This window comes from Mytilus californianus, unplaced genomic scaffold (assembly GCF_021869535.1).
Source record: "Mytilus californianus isolate M0D057914Y unplaced genomic scaffold, xbMytCali1.0.p SCAF_7, whole genome shotgun sequence".
NCBI lineage: Eukaryota > Metazoa > Mollusca > Bivalvia > Mytilida > Mytilidae > Mytilus > Mytilus californianus.
Window position 1 is genome coordinate 14,274,650 of NW_026262723.1, and position 18,642 is coordinate 14,293,291.

The 18,642-nt window shown below is 33.0% G+C and overlaps 1 protein-coding gene across 1 annotated transcript in view; it reads right to left on the reverse strand.

Moving 5' to 3' along the window:
- Positions 1-14,176: 14,176 nt before the first annotated feature.
- The window catches only part of LOC127708429 (protein qui-1-like), a 40,398-nt gene continuing 35,932 nt past the window's right edge, over positions 14,177-18,642 (reverse strand). Inside the window, exons 22-23 of the mRNA XM_052213297.1 lie at positions 18,324-18,451; positions 14,177-14,499 (exon numbers count right to left, since the gene is read on the reverse strand). Of these exons, the coding sequence (XP_052069257.1) occupies positions 14,362-14,499; positions 18,324-18,451 (266 nt within the window). The 3' untranslated portion in view covers positions 14,177-14,361. The remainder of the gene's footprint in view (positions 14,500-18,323; positions 18,452-18,642) is intronic.

Here is an 18,642-nt window from a genome sequence, read left to right on the forward strand (position 1 = left end):
AATACGCATACCCTATCGGAGTATCTGATTCCAGTTTTTAAGGATAGCATTTTTAAAGCGGAAGTTTTCAGTATCGTCTTTTACAGGAGTGCACCTAGATGTGATGAAGTATGAACAAGTCTTCATTTTTTAAAGTGTATCTTTGACTGGTCAAACGACCAACTAGACCACAGGAGAAAAAAACCACACACAAGTGTAATCATGATTAGCAATACAATACTATTAAAAAGACAATGTGATTGGAAGAATGCATAAATGTTAAAGGTAGTTCAGGAATAATGGTACTTAATCCGAACATTTACAGTCCCAAAATCTAATCATAAAGTGAAAACAAATCGACATTATATAAGAAATCAAACTCAACATCGGGCTCGAAATATAATCGTTTAATTAACATATTCATTATAAAACAAAATTACAAAGTTTGAATAAAATACAAAATTTTTAGAAAACAATATAACCTTTCGTTTTTCAAAAAGTATAATAATTATAATTATTGTCCATTTCTACATGTACAAATATGTACTACATTCTGTAATTATTGTTATCAAAGACAGGTATAATTGGTATTAAACACAAAACATTTGATAAGATAAACCAAATATCATATATACAATATATATGTTACTAAACCACAACAGAATTCATAACTGGTACGAATATACTTGTATCTTTCTGGACGACCCCACAAGCCACAGGTATCCACATTCATCTACTATCATGTCGGTAGTATTACAAATACCTCTATTTTCACTCAACAAATCATGCCGAAAAACGCCATTTTCTGATAACACATAGACATTACCATTTTTGCTGTCAGCTAGAAACACATTTTCATAATTGTCCGTAGCGATAGCGTTAAATTCCGCACCAGATTTCCAAAAAGTATTAAGAACTTTAAAGTTTTTATCAGTAAAAAGAACACAATCATCGCAGATAGAAATTACGAAATTCAAATTTTTAGATTGTTTCATAGCTACACGTTTTACTTTGTAAGGGTTGTATGGCAGGACTGTATTATATCTTCTTCCGAGCATTTTTTTCAAAAAATCTTCTATTTTAAATTCATTTTGGACGCCGTCTTTGTCTGATAGTTCATAAAATTTGGTTGTCAATTCGTCATACACAAATAAGTTGCAATTGCGAACTGCACAACAGAACAAAGCATTTTTAAATGGAACTTTGTAGCCCGCTTTTTTATTGATTGTTTTTTCACTTTTAAAAATTGAACCTCCAAACCAAAGCCATAGTTCATTTGCAGATTTCCTAACAATACGTGTTGGGTTAGGAAGCGTAACTAAATTATGCCCTTTTTTCTCTGATATACCTTTGAAGCTAAACATACACATAGCGGTTTCGGTTAATAACCAGGCATTGTCATTGTTAGCTGGCACGATGTCTAGGATATCATTCTCAAGGACGAATTCGGATAATTTTTCTGCTTTGTACACTGGTAATAGACCTAAGTCAGGTAAAGGTAAATGTGGGTACATTGGCTTTGTTTCACTAACCTTTGCTCTAACAGTAACCTTTCCAAATATGTATTCCAAAACATCTTTGGTAACATTATTACATTCAAAATTCAGATCGTGAATAGTCGGAAAGACATTTACAGATTTCCACAAGACGTTATCAAGACGTTTTGCGATAGCCGAAAACTCTTCAATTAAGTATGTATCTGACGATTTATTAACGAAGTCATCTGTTGTAAAGATAAGTCCTGATAATGATATTTTTTCAGTTTCAATTTGATTCATATAACTATCAAGTTTGTTTATATCTTTCTTCCTCATGTCTTCAATAATATCTAAATTTTTATTTCTAAGTTCATCCACAGTACTACAAAACCGATCTTTCAAATTGGTGGCATGACCAGTTACATCCTGTTTCAGTACGAGACAATTTTTGTTATAGTTTTCTTTCTTTAACTTCACCATTTCAGCTGTATGTTGTAGAATTGAAATTCTGGCTTTGAAGCTAGCGATTCCTACTAACAGCTTTTCCTTTTTATTTTGAATTAACACCAACAATTTTTCAACTTGATGTTGACGATGAAATTTTTCTGAACATTCGATGCATAATAAACAATTACATGGTTTACAGAATAAGGTAAATTCCTTGCCATGTTGTCGGCATTTGTCCTTGACGTTGCCACCATTTTGATCCAATTCGGATTTAAAAACATTTAACGGCTGAAGTGCATGATTTTTGGATGTTTTTAATTTCCCATGATAATCGCGACAATTACTGCATAAATTAATTTTGCAGTCCAAACATTTTGACACCGCAATATTTTGATCATCGCATAACTCGCATGCGTCGATAACCGGTTTTTCTTCTGTCACATATTTTAATTTGAAAGGATAAGATTTCAGACCAGCTACTCCTTTGTCTGGTAAGGATATTTTTGTCCTACATAACGGACAAATTATCGTATTGTCAGTCATATCCAGTTTCTGAAGACATGGCATACAGAAAATATGATAACAGTCTAAACGTTTAGGTTCTGAAAAAATTAAAGACAGACACATTCCACACTTCGAATCACACCCTTCCGCCATGTTCGATATTGTTAGATACTCCAACCAGGAAGTAATGCGGCTTACGTCATCATATGTTTTAAAGTTTAATGCTGTTTGCATTTTAAATGGAATGTTGTTCACTTGATAAAAGTATCGTCTTATTTATAATCAATAATGTATTGATCTACTGTAAATTCAGAAATTATTGCGTGCATTTATTATTGCGATTTTTCAAGAATGGACAAAAATGCGAGATTAATTATTGCGATATCATGAAAATCTGCGTACAGATATATGTAACAGACATCAGAATGCGAGTTCTTATTATTACGATAGTCACCCAGTCGCATTATTCGCATTAATAAAAACCTCGCAATAATTTCTGAATTTACAGTATGTTGAAGTATTTTATTTTGCTGTTTGCGTAGTAAAATTTATTAGATTTTCTACATTTAAAACTAGCACTTGTTTTTTAAACGTCTATTTTATTAAGTGGAGAACTGGTAAAGTGACACTTGTTCGTACAGCACAATCAAAACATTAAACCACTTATACAGAACTTTTAAGTGCAAAAGAAACTTATAAAAACCAAACTAGCACTAAAAACCGTAGAAGAAAAGTTCAATGATACCCCAAAAAAAAAAACAAAAAAAAAAACTATGCATATTCAAGCAGAACAACATAGACTTAGGTTAACTAATGTCATGTGAACGTGAAATCTTCGAATTAGCCGGTGGGGGTCGTACTTCTTTATATTGAATTCGTTGTGATCCATTATATTCAAGAGAGTTACGAAAAACATTTGAACTTAAAATTATAGGCATGAGTAGTACTCGTCTTTTCATATAGTAAAAAAATTGGATGCATATGTCTGTTAACGAAATAATCATTACATGGGTCACTGGCAAACAAGAGATAACATTGAGTTCACTATTTCGGACGAGTAACAAAAGTGTTCTTGTTCAAAGGTCCCTGTAAGAGGCCTATACGCCATGCATTCAATTTCCACCGAAGTACTGAGACTACTGAAGCTCGTGATTTATTGAGCATGAGTAATTAATATGTGTTATACTTAGCACAATTAAAAGCCTCAAATCGCACGCAACTGTTGTAGTATTGGTATAATTATATGCATCAATAATTTGAAGCATTGAAAGATATCATTTTTAAACCTAGTTATTACTTTTGTTATTGATAATTGATTTAGTGATAATACACCAATTCAAATTTATTAGTTTTGAAGTGTTATCTGTAGCTGTATCAATACGATACTGAAATATACTTCTGGCTATACTCATCGGATTGATAGCGCTAAATCGAAGTTCTTGTGCAGCCGTTTGAGAGTTCATCTGAAGAAAAAGACAAAAACCTTCATTAGATAACAAGTAGGCAATAAAAAGTCCTATGTTAAATAAAAACAGGCAATGCCAGGACAAAAAAAAAGAAAACGACAAACAGACATACATATACGAAACATTGCACGGAAAACCAAAGGTTTGGCAAAATGAAACCCCACCAAATACTTTAGGTGATCTCAGTACTTGGAAAAAAGTAAGATAACAAAAAAACCGAACTCCAAGGAAATTCAAACCGGAACGTCCTTTATCAAATGGCAAAATCAAAAGGTCAAACACATCAAACGAATGGAAAACAACTGTCATATTCCCGAGTTAGTGCAGGCATTTCCTTATGTAGAAAATGGTGAAAAATACCTGATTTTATAGCTAGCTAAACCTCTCACTTGTATGGAAGGGTTAAAAGTTCCTGATCCACTAGGGGCGCATGTCGTGCAACTCATTAGCCGAGATAAAATTAGGTGATAAGGCGCTTTCGGAAAAGTCATCATCGATGAAAAGAAGACGAGATTGTGTGTACGACAAGTTGATCATATCATTTGAGACGCAGATTCCATAAGTTGGCCTTTCAAGTCATTGTAATTTGTTGTTTTATTTTTGATACAAATGTAGCATTTTCTATTTGAACATAATTCCTAATGATTTGGACATTTTTGTAAAAGGCCAAGATCATTTTGTAGTTTTGAAATGGTCCTTCCGAGATTGGATTGTTTTGTATAGGTGGCAGCCATAAACTAAAAGTCTGATCAGTGACGTGAGTTAGGTGACTGTATCTAGCAGGTTAATTATGTAATAGTTGAATATCAGAGGTCCTGATTCAACTCGTTTTTTATCCGATTTTAACTTTTAAAAACTGCTCGCATTTTCCTGTTTGTTAGGTAGTATTTTTTTTATGGTAGAAGAGGGGCGAAAGAAACCAGAGAGAACTTCAAACTCATAAATCGAAAATAAACTGACAACGCCATGGCTAAAAAAGAAAAAGACAAACAGACAAACAATAGTACACAAAACACATTATAGAAAACTAAAGACTAAGCAACACAAACCCCACCAAAAACTAGGGGTGATTTCAGTTGCTCCGGAAGGGTAAGCAGATCCTTCTCCACATGTGACAATCGTCGTGTTGCAAATGTTAGTACAAATTCGGTGAATAGTCTAATTCGGTAGGTCACATTCATGAAAAGGGAACGGGATTGTAGTTACGACATTAGGAACATATCCGCTATCATCTGTGAAACAGATATTCCATAACAGTCAACCAACTCGTGATGGCTTCCGTAAAATTTACGAAGGAATGATTTCAACTTCACCATTTGAAACTCTTGGTTTAATAGCCTCCCTCTGAGCAGCAACCCTCTATCAAGGAAATCATGATCGGAAATACAAGCCCTGGAATATGGTATCAATTGGGAGATATATACTCCGTATGCAGGCGCTGCGGGAATGTTGCTACATAGAAATGGAAAGTTCACAATTGGGAAGCTGAAATCATCTCTTTTGTCGTAAAGTGTTGTTTTCCACCCACCCTCATTGTCAATTTCTAGATGTAAGTTAAGATAAGAGGCAGACTTAACTGTATCTGTTGTATCCTTTATCTCTTGTTCGATGGGATAGATGCGTTCAACATAGTCAGCAAATTTTGAATTATTTAGTGAGAGAACATCATCTATATAGCGGAAAGTAAAATTAAAGGTTACTGCTAACTTCTTTTTTTCCTTCCTAAGAAGTTCTTGTTTGAAGTCAGCCACATAAGAATAAAGGAACACGTCGGCAAGAAGAGGGACACAGTTGGTTCCCATGGGAATGCCGATAGTTTGTTAAAAAATACGTCCTCCAAACGTAACAAATATGTTGTCAATTAAGAAATCAAGCATCTTGATAATTTCAGTTTCAAAGAACTTTTTGTTCGAATCAGAGTGATTTTTTACAAAGTAGGATTTATTCCTCTCTAAGACAAGATTCTTGTATCTACGTTGGTCATTCCTTTTTATGAAACAAAGCAATACCAACTCTTTCAATTTGTCTTTTAGTTTGGAATGGGGAATACTTGTGTAAAGTGTAGAAAAGTCAAATGTTTTAATACTGTTGCAAGATGAAAGAGTCTTAGATTGTATGTACTCTAAAAGATCTTTGGAATTTTTTAGTATCCACATCTGATTCACGCCATCTATAGAATAGGCCGTTTCACAATAACTTTGAAGCCCGGCTTTGATTGCTGATAAAATAGATGTTAATAATTTAGAAAGAGGTTTCGTGGAGCACTTGGAAGACCCAGCAATATACCGTTGTTTGTAAGGACACCTATGTAGTTTAGGTATCCAATACAGTGATGGAAGATCCAGTTCTTCATCTTTGGTTGAAATTTCAAAGGAACGTAGAACATAGAACAGGGATTGTAGTATATGTTCTATATATAAAAAAGAAGATGTGGTATGATTGCCAATGAGACAACTCTTCACAAGAGACCAAATGACACAGTTTATATCACACAGTGACAAACTCACTAGAGAAGTCCAGGATGGCTATATAAAAAACCTCAGCAATACTTGTTTGTGATTCTTGTTACTATTCGTAAGTGTTGTTTCGCGAGATATCCTAAAGTTTTGAACCTTGATATGCGATGATACGAGCAGGCACAGTGTTTTAAGAAAGTCGTCTTCGTGGTGTTGATAGGGTACGAAGAGGAGATAAAACGACTACTTGTTTATTCGGTAAAAGATAGACGAAAGGTACCAAAGGGACATTCAAACTCCTAAATCGAAAATAAACTGACAACGCCATGGCTAAATAAGAAAAAGACAAACAACAGTGCACAAAACACAACAAAGAAAACTAAAGACTTAGCAACACGAACCCTACCAAAAACCGGGGGTGATCTCAGGTGCTCCGGAAGGGTAAGCAGATCCTGCTCCACATGTGGCACCCGTCGTGTTACAAGTGTTAGTACAAACCTGTTGATAAGTCTAATTCGGTAGGTCACATTCGGGGAAAAGGGGACGGGATTGTAGTATCGACAATTAGAACATATTCGTTGTCATCTGTGAAACAGATATTCCATAACAGTCAACCAACTCGTGATACCGTCCGTAAAATTTAAAAAAGGATAGTTTCAACTTCGCCACTCGGAAATCTATGTTTAAATAGCTTCCCTGTGAGCAGCAACCCTCTATCAAGTAAATTATGATAGAAAATACAAGCCCTGGAATATCGTATCAACTGGGAGATATATAATCCGTATGCAGGCGCTGCGGGAATGTTGCTACATAGAAACGGAAAGTTTACAATTGGGAAGATGAAATCATCTCTTTTGTCGTAAAGTTTTGTTTTCAACCGTCCCGCATTGTCAATTTCTAGATGTAAGTTAAGATATGAAGGTAGACTTAACTGTACCTGTTGTATCCTTTATCTCTAGTTCGATGAGATAGATGCGTTCAACATTGTCACCAAATTTTGAATCATTTAGTGAAAGAACATCATCTTTATAGCGGAAATTGAAGTAAAATGATACGGCAAACTTCTGTTCTTTCTTCCTGAGAAGTTCCTGTATGAAGTCAGCCTCATATGAATAAAAGAACAAGTCGGCAAGAAGAGGAGCACAGTTGGTTCCCATGGAAATGACGATTGTTTGTTGAAAAACACGTCCTCCAAACGTAACAAATATGTTGTCAATCAAGAAATCAAGCATCTTGATTATGTCAGTGTCAGAGAATTTTTTGTTTGAATCAGAGTGAATTTTTACAAAGTAGGATTTAACCCTCCCTAAGACAAGATTCTTGTATCTACGTTGGTCATTCTTTTGTATGAAACAAAGCAGGATCAACTTTAACAATTTGTCTTTTAGTTTGGAATGGGGAATACATGTGTAAAGTGTAGAAAAGTCAAATGTTTTAATACTATTGCAAGATGAAAGAATCTTAGATGGTATGTACTCTAAAAGATCTGATTCACGCCACCTCTAGAATATCTTTGAAGCCCGGTTTTGATTGCTGATAAAATTGATGTTTATGATTTGAAAGAGGTTCGTTGAGCACCTTGAAGTAAGTGCTCATTTCTGGTAAAGGCGAAACACACTCCAGATAACACATCATAGGGGACTTACGATTGAACAATTCGAAACTTCACCAAGATCTGGTATAAAAATCAATCAACATGTTGGTGAAGTCAGGGCTATTTATTAGACTACTGCTACGTTGCTGTATGAAGGTCTCATTTGGGGTCATTCATCCCTTTATTTCTTATTTTCTATACCATTTGGCTTATCACATAAATGCGTTTCAGTAAATTTACCGTATCGAGCTAGGTCTGCACTGCTTTCCCTTAACACTCCTTATGACCAGCTTAAATCATCAAAATATAAAAAAAAATAAATGGAAAAATCACTTCACTGATACACATCTTATAACATATCTAACTAATACATGATAAACAAAATAATTGTGATAAAGGTTAGACACGGGGTGATCTTTCCCAAATCCTGCTTTTCTGTAATATTTTCCCACTTCCCACATTTTTTCCATTAGTTTTCTGCTGACACCAATAAAACTTAAAGCATGATAACAAATATAAAATAAGGAGATGTGGAATGATTGACAATGAGACAACTATTCACCAGACTTAAATGACGTGGATTTAAGAAATTGTGGGTTGTCGTACGGTCATCAACAATGAGCATAACCAAATACCGTATAGACGACTATGAAAGGCCCCAACATGACAAAATGTGAAACAATTCGAAAAAAAAAAAACAAAATAAAAACAACACAAAACAACGACCTGATTTATGAAAAATCAATAAACGAAAAATAAATATAACAGAGAGCAACCTATGACAACATATGAATTGCTGGCTCTTAATTTATGACAAGCACATATAGAATGAATCGAGGTTAAACATGTTTGTGATACATTTGTGTAACGACACAAAATAAGAACAAACTGAACGAATTAGTTGACAATAACTTGACTCATATGATTAGCACGAATCACTAAAACAACTATCGTTAAGACAAAAGTCACAAAGCGGCGATCAAAGTGTATTCGCAGTTAATGAAAGCTTATTCAAAACCATTAACAACTAATGATTAAATCATGTTCTACGATACTAAAGTCTCATGAAAATTGACTACTCAGATCAAAAGTTGTTCAATGGCGATATGATTTTTGTAATTTGCTTTAATACTATGTGATCATTGGCATTTGTTGGACTTTAGAGAACGGTTGTATGGACACCTGGTACATGGTAAACAACTTTTCTGTCTTTTTAATGCACTAGATCAAGAAGTATTGAAATATATAGATATACCTTAACTAAATTCAAAGTAGCTAGAAATTCACTCCAAGTTTTTGCAACAACAATCCCCAATTCTTCAATTTTACATTTACGACAGTTTCATTTTTTATGATAATTACCTTTTTTTCTTTGTCCCTCATAAATCGAAATGGCGGTTATGTATGCCAATTTTAGCTTCTTCTTTTTTTTTATCTCTGCGAATCAACGATGTTTTGAGTGAACAAAACATCAAAACATGATTGTCTTTTGTTTCAAACAATTATGACAGCAGTATTGTGAAATGATATTTCGCTATTGGCAATATGCTTTGTTCACCTTTGTCAAAAAAAGCTCAAGAACATCGCTGATGTGTTTTTGGCCTGCAAGGCAATAATTTAACCTCATTTGAATCCATATTCATGTGAACTTCGAATCGACCCTTACCGGGATGGGTTACTCGTGTATTAAGCATGTTTAATTATAAAAAAGAAATGAATGTCAACATTGTAAAGTAAAACAAGGCAACCACCGGGAAGAACCTTTTCGTTTACTGATTCCTCACACAGAAAAAAAGTCTTATACAAAAAAACGATGATATACATAGTTTTTTTTTTTATATCTATGACAAGAAATCAAACAGACCCAGTTAAATTGTCATAAAACGATTGCATGTGGTTGCATATGTATTTATATTTATATCTATATTTACATATAACCGTCGATATTCTTGAGAGATCATCTCGGTGGTTAATAAGATGGCGTATAGTCTAACATACACACAAAATGCTGATACATTATACAGAATCCATGCATTTCTAATTGTTTCTTTATGCTTTTTTTAATTTGGATATACGTTTCGTATGTTATGATTCAAATTCGAAAATTTGATTCGACTTTGTAAACAAGAATTTGAAAGCTCATGCACCTTTTAACATACTCGACGTACTTTTAATGAGTTTGTATTCCTTATGTTACATTGTTGAACCTTAACTTAGTTATGATCAACTTTAAATGAGATGGAAGATTGCAACGGTCGACTTTCCTGCTTCAATAGTCATTATACATGTAGAAAAATAGAATGACTTATGCGATAGAATGATTTATATATTACAATAGATACATTATTTCAAAGAATAAAAAAAAACAATAAAAAATATTCGGAGACATATAGACAACACCACTGCTACGAAAAAGACGAAAACAGTTGTGTGGATAAATTGAATATCTGAATTTAAATGAACAATGACCGATAGTTGTTTACATCTGCGTCTTTTGGTCTGTAATGGATATTTGTCTAATTGCATCTCATCTTTATGTTGATGCACAAATACTCATTTATCAAGACATTACATTTGACCACAACATGTAAACTACACTAACTTTACATTTAAAGTACTTACAGGGAACCGATCGCGGCAATATAAGTCTAAGATTTGCACAGAATGAGCATCAAAAATAAATCTGAGATAGTACTCACAAAAAGACAGCCCAAACAATATTGCTACAAATAAAGCACCAATGCTCCTCATGTTTGTGCTATCAACGATTGAAAGCAGACATGGTTCTTTTTACAGACATGCTATTCAGTCAATGAACATAATTATGCAATGTTGTATTATGTAATCGCTATCTGCCGAAGGAAAACACAAAGATTAACTTGAGTGGTTGTTAAGAACATGTACAAACCAGATTCTTTGAATATGTGCATACTTCCATAAAGATTAATATAATTATTTGTAGATATTCTACCTGCAAATCGGAAATATACAGATGTGATTGGTTGATTTATTCTTTTGTGGTTTACGCCACTTTCAGCACTATTGACTATATCGTTGCGGTCAGTTTGAATTGGTGAAGTAAGACGGAATGCCAAAGGAGAACCACCGACCTAAAAATTGACAATTCTAGTCAATTAAGATATCTGTTCAATACTTGATAATATATAAAACTAAATAAAATCAAACACAAATTTTATTTGTTAATCTGTTGGACCAAAGTGATCACGGGTAGATTTACAACTTAATCATATCAGTCCACCATTTTGAAATAAATCATCTAGAAGTGTTCTTTAAACCATGAAGACACAGTGCTTGTAAAAAAAGACTGAACACAACTTGTTGTTCGATCCGAAATATCAACCTTGAAATGTGCATTATGAAAAACAAAAAAATATCAAAATAACATTTTATAATTTACGCGGGTAAAATAAAACAACAAATTGGTATAAACAAAGACTTAATGTAATACACATATCTGACTTGTACATGTTGTACATTTACATATCAATGCAATTAAAGAACGTATTGATATTACTATACTACATAAAAATAAATATATATCGCAAAGTTGCCAATACGACAACTATTATTTGGTATGTCCCTGTTCCAAGTCGGGAACCAGTATTTCAGTGTTTGTCGTTGATCGCTGTCTATCATATTTGGTTATTTTATTTAAACCTTCAGACCTTGTGGTCACAAACATTTCTCAGCACGAGTATCGCATTTAGACTAAAAAATTAACCCTCCAAAAAATACTGCATTTAGTGTTTCAATCCAAGTACCGAGTAAATTTTTAAGACCGAGAACCCAGGGGTCTGGTGGATAATTTCCATAGTCAATGATACCACATCTTCTCATCTGTATATCCATATCTTATGGATGTGGTATGCCTAACAAAGTAAAGGAATATAGTATAACGTTGATAGTCTTATAAGTGACATCAAACAATGATATGTTCCATTCTATCCTGTGATGGCTTATATCTGTTCTTCAACTTTGTACAACATTTAGCATTTTATCTTTTTTTTATTAGAGCGTCACTGATGAGTCTTATGAAGAAGAAACGCTCGTCTGGCGTACAAAATTATAAAACTGGAATCTTTGATGAGTTTTTTCTTATATTGAATAGCTCTTCATGTTTCGTTTCAGGCAATGCAGTTTATATTTATATCTGTCTATTCTATCCAGTGTTCTTTCTATCTATGTTTACATACACAACTAAAATTCACAAAATAAGATACCAAGTAATTAAAAGTCATAAATATTATTTCTTTTGTTTATTGAAATTTTAATTATACTATCTAATTTAATGGTAAATAAGATCAATAAACTCTGTATTATTTGGACGGAAATAAAACTAGTACTGGGTTTTGAAACTAAGGTTTATTATTTTTGCCATCTGCATTGATCAAACATATTGCTTCAACGTCATATGTGTATAACATATGTTTCGAATAAGTTAAGAGATGATTAATTGTTGTCAATTCGATTCGTCACAATCCGTAATTTATTATAACTAAAAGATCAAGAAAAACACTACTACCAATCAAGAAAAAAAAACCAAACTAATCGGTACATGGTTGGTAAACGGTTGGATGAAAATGGTTCTCTCCCAAATCTTACTCTAAAGTACACTGTAGACCAATCTTTGGATGTCTTTGAGTTAATTGTCTTATCTACGCATGCCTCACCACTTTTTTATTTATAGTCTCACAAAAAAAAAATAATGCGTGGGCAATTTCTTCGTGCAAGACGGCAATGGTTAAGACAATATACCAGTTTTTTCATGATTACCATTAAAAATTTCGGTTTTTACCCAGCACGATTTGCATAAAAAAAATGTTAGGATCCCAAAAACAATTTAGCAACAAATTCGGGACGCAGAATTTTTCTTTGAAACTATTTGACAGACTCTCGAACTTTATATACCTATATGGAGTTATTTTCTTTCAGAACGATAGGTCATTCTTTCGAAGAATCAACCCGGACGATACCATGTTTCAATGAAATATGCTCCAAGGCATAAAATAATGACCTGTGTGAGGTCATTATTTTCCTTGATAAAAATGCTAACTATAATTTACTTCAAAATTATATTCGTCTGATAGTTTCTGTTGTCGATTTAGGAATTTATTTTTTAAAAATCAATCTATGATAGGTGTAAAAAAAAAAATCTTCATTGCCCGAATTTTAATTTTAGAAACAAATAATGTGAAGTTTTGTTAATTTATAGCTACAATACAGAGACATTATCATATATGCGAGAAGAATTTTAATGTAAAACTTTCATAACACTTTAAAATAAAGCCAGATTTAACATATTCGTGTGTAAATTTTGAAAATCTTATTGATTTACACTGAATAGGTTGATTGATTGATGGTCACTTAACGTCCAGTGGCAAATATTTCATGCATGTTCAGGACGATACACACTGAATAGGAAATCATACTGAGACCTACATGTATTGATATTCGTTTTCGTGTAACATGTACATGTATCACGATTTCGTGCTCCCTTCGTGTCAGTTCTTAACTTTTTTACATGTATGTATACCTTTTACTCTATCAAATGATTAACTAATAAAATATTATTATATTCTATTGAATAACATTCACGTACCTTACTATGAGGTCGGGTGGGGGAGGGTATATAATTACATCCTGATTATCTGTTGAAAAAACGTATTGCTATTCAAAAGAAAAATCATTCTGAATATTTCATTCGATTCAATTAAAATTGTTGAAAAAATAATCACTTTTCCGCGATAAAATGTCATTACAAATAGAAAAAAAAACATAGCACCTCACCCTTTCCATAAACTAAGTTGGTACAATAAATTACTTACAAAGTGTCTTGTATTTTTCATACACCGTTATCAGATGGTAACAGTTCATTTGTGTCTTACTTCATGCAGTTACAGTAATATTTTTATTGTGTATGGATAATAATTTCTAAGGTTTATATCTAGATTAATTAGTGAGTTTTATTTCACATTCTAAATGAGCCGTAGGGCGTATTAAAACCTGAACGCATTAGAAAGGAATATCCCACTTTAGTGTGGTCGGTAACATAGGATGCTAAATTTTGCAAATCTTTATAAAAACAATATTTTTTTGACGGTATATAAATCAGATAATGCATATTTTAAGGTTTTTCTTGTCGGTCGGTCTTTCGTTTGATCAATCCTGACACCCCTCGGTGTGTTCTACGACAAGAAAAACCTTAAAGTATGCATTATCTATAACGTATTATGAACCACGTAATGCTGTTATATTTATATTAAACACCATATTGAAAATTACTTTGAAAGTACTGAAACGTTTCCTAAGCTTCATATCCTTTTCTCAAAACGCTTTTGGGTGTCCTAAATTGGTAATATATTCTTTCGTTCCTTTCTTCTCTCATCTGAAGCAAACTAAATCGATAAAGATTGCTATCATAAAATCGAACACACCGCTGATAGTTTATGATTAGAGTTGTCCACAGCTTTTCTGGTAAGTAATTGATAATGTTTACTTTTGCCAAGTTTACGCCGTCCTTTCTTTTTGCTCGGAGGAGCTCTCATTGGTGACACCTTAAACGAAAAGTACACTACAATTTTTTCTATCATATGACTATTCCATATATTATGAAATGAAATGATAACATAATATTTTGCTTAACTGTAAGGATATTATTCAGGAATTATAATTTTCTATTTATTTGAATTGCCATCAAACCCCTTATTTTGTTCAGATTTCTGGATTACCTCCCGAATTTTAAAAATATATACATTTTCTGCTTCATATAAGTCAGCATTTTGACTGAAACTTTTATAATATGAAATATTTAATTTATTAAATGTAAAAAAAAAGAAGATCAAAGACAGAAATGGCCGGATTGCGCTGAATGCTTCTTAAACAATGGAGAATGTTATATACTGAATATTTGAATATTTGAAATATGAAATGTTAAAATTCCTCTAACAATTCCATAATAGCAGATGCACCAATTCAAGATATGTGTCAATATTGTTGTGAAGTTTCAGGGATCTGGGTTGAATACTGTAGTAGGAGTTGATTATACAAACATGTACCCTCTTTCGTAAACTTTGCAGAAAAATGACAAAAAGATCCTAAAACAATTTCATAAAAGCAGGTGCTTAACTTCAACATATGAGCAATATCCCTTTGCAGTTCCGGGGATCTGGGTTGAATTTGATATTGATAAGTATTGTAATTTTCATTGTTATTAATAAATGTAATGTAAGTATTACAAATATAATCTTGTATCAATCCTAATCCTATCTTATTTTTGGGAAATATTTTTACAAATTCAAATGTGACGTCACTTTGTGTGTGTTTTTTTTAAATTTCAAATGTGACGTCACTTTGTGCGTTGAGGCTTTGGCTAACTCGACTGTGTATTTTTATGTGTTGGATTAGTTGTTTTATGTAATGTATCCGTTTTTATTATGTAGTTAGTCCCCACTTCGGTTTTATCATGTATATCTATTATATAGTCATTTTATAAAATTATAAATTATTCTAAATAATAAGGATGTTCTTGTCCCAGGCAGAAAACCCTGGCCGTGTTAGGCGCAACTTTTTGGAAGTTTTGGTCCTCGGTGCTCTTCAGCTTTGTACTTGTTTTGGCTTTCAAACTTTTTTCATTTTCATCTGAGCGTCACTGGTTGGTCTTGTGTGGACGAGACGCACGTCTGGCGTCATGTGATGTTGTCGTTTTGGTGTTGTGTTTGACGTTGCCATAAAAGCGGGAGGTTTGTCATGCCATAAAACCAGGTTCAACCCAACATTTTTTTCTTAAAATGTCCTGTACCAAGTCAGGAATTTGCCCATTGTTATATTATAGTTCGTTTCTGTGTGTGTTACATTTTAATGTTGTGTTTTTGTTGTGTCGTTGTTCTCCTCTTATATTTGATGCGTTTCCTTCAGTTTTAGTTTGTAACCCGGATTTGTTTTTATCTCTATCGATTTATGAGTTTCGAACAGCGGTATACTACTGTTGCCTTTATTGAAAACTGTAGTATTTGTTGATTACACAAAACTTGTACCCTCTTTCATAATTTTTGCTGAAAAATGATTAGCGGGGTTTGTCTCTCGTGATGTGTGGAAGCCGTAGGAAGTGTCCCCATGTTGAGGTGTATGATCTTCTGTATTTTTAATGTTATGGTGTATGTATTCTTGAGATAACATCTCTTATGTGATCAACATCAAACACTCTATCCAAGGCCAGTTTGTGTTGTGTACTGAAATTATATCAAGACCCACACCATTTATTCTTGATCCCGTTCCTTTCCACGTTAACATTTTCATTTTCGAACATTTATTAGGGGTGGAATCAATATACCGTTATATACACATCAGACCGTATTGGTTACCGGAACTTTGGATACACCAAACAAGGTACTTCATATCTGAGAAACAGGCAATGTATGCCCCCAATTTTTGAATTCATTCATACATTTTTGTGTTATTTAAAATTATCAGTCAAAATGTGTTCACTAGTCCTTCATCTTTCATTTGACACCTAAATTACCAAAATATATTCTACCTACTTTGATATTTACACCTATGCATAGGAACTATTTCGTGTTAATATGTACTACTTTCCAATATGTTCTTTTTTTTCTGGATATTTTGGCGTTACATCTTCTAAGTCTATCCGAATTCCGCTCAAACCGGTGCTAGCGGCCGTCTTAAACTTGCAGTGAGGTGAGAGTTTTGTTTGCTCTGTGTTGAAGGCCTTACTGTGACTTTGAGATGAAGAACAAAAATAAAATCGCTGTTCCTTTGCTTTTTGTGTTTTTGTGTGTTTTTTGCTGTGCACTTACTGATTTTGTGTCATGGATAGACACCCTATATCCTTTGTGTTTGTATTAAATTCCCAAAAATGCAAAAATGAAAAAAAATATGTCGAACAATTTTTATAACAGCAGCTGCACAATTTCAACATAGATGCAAACTTCTTTTGATGTTTAAGATATCAGGGTTGAAAATTGTAAGAGAAGTTGATCACACAAATAAGGTATCCACTTTCTAACCGCCCCTCAGCCCCCTCCCGTATTTAAAGCAGGCTTTGAACTTTGCTAACAGGATATTATTGTAATGGTGGGGTTCGTGTTGCTCGGTCTTTAATTTTCTATGTTGTGTTTTGTGTACTATTGTTTGTCTGTTGGTCTTTTTCTTTTTTAGCCATGACGTTGTCAGTTTATTTTCAACTTACGAGTTTGGATATCCCTTTGGTAACTTTCGCCTCTCTTTTCTAATACCAAGACATTTTTTTATATTACTTTTACAGTATAAGTTTGATTTATATGCATGACATTAACAGTACTAGTCATGTATGAAGTTACCGTCCTAACGATGAAGCCAGAAATATAAACAGACAAGAAAAAAGCCGTGAAATATCCGAGATTGTTTAGTTTACTTTCAAAATTGGCATGGTCAGCTGATGTTAAAGAATGTGTAGTAATTGCTAATTATGAAAAAATTATGTTAACCAATTTTTACCCGTTATTTGCTATGTTTCAATAGTCTTCGTCAATTGTTTACTAGTATTTTAATTTCGGTACGTTGAAGAAAGTTAATCTTCGAAACCAATATGTGTGAGTTTTTAATCAAAATTTGTTTCATTTAGGTACTGTTTAGCGCTTTATTGTTTGAATATTATATGTTCAACAGATACTTATATGTTGATCTTGTCATTTTGTTTTTTCATATAAATTGTGACCTATGAAGACAAGTCTCTAACTTGAGTAGTGTAAATTCTATATGTCGCATTCAGGTACTTAATATGTATTGCGTTGTTGTTTAGCTTTGTTGATTTATTTTTTCCGATTCTTGAAATGCAAAGGCGTCGGATACAATTTATCGACTGACACACTGCGCACTGTGCCTCACATTGCCTACATTCCATTTGTGTCAGTGTTATACATAAGAGTTACAAAAACCATTGGACCACACCAAGCATCTCTGAGAAAAAGACATAAAATGAAAGATAAATAACACCGAATAATAAAACATTCTGATGGAAAGATCGAATCACACAAATTTAAAAAGATAATCCAAAGTCTAAAAGTGTCGAAACTTTAAGAGAAAAATTTGTTCAAATCATTTGTTGTAGTTATAATCATTTTAAAAGTATTAACCATGAAGAGCAAATTCATGCGCATGATCATCAGCTTGTAGTGTGCATCAAATTGGGAAAGTCAGTGAAGTTAAATTGATATATTTCTGCAAAAACTGCCGATTGCTTGTAACATAGCGATATTTATTCGTAAGGTATTATAGCTATTTGCAGAACAGTACTTGACTTGAAAATAGTATCGTAATAGATAAATCAATGCTTTTAAATTTTTCAAACTTTTTATACACTTTTTAATACATAAGAGCTTACTTTAACAATTTCTGGTACACTCGATACAGAGTCGATTCTTTTCCTTGTAGGAAGTCGTTGTACAGGATATTCTAATGCAAGTCGATGGTGTCTGGTCTTAACATTTATAGGTAGTACTTTTGTTACTTCTGGAATACACAATAAGTCAAATGTACATGTAAATATTTTATAAACGTATTTATCAAATATGTATTAGAATCCTACGATAAATGGTTTCATTTGTACTATATTGTTATAAACACTTGAAAAGGCGTGATTCATAAAGAAATTATTCAAAGTTTTGTATTCAAGAAAATATGTACATTGTGAACTGATTTCA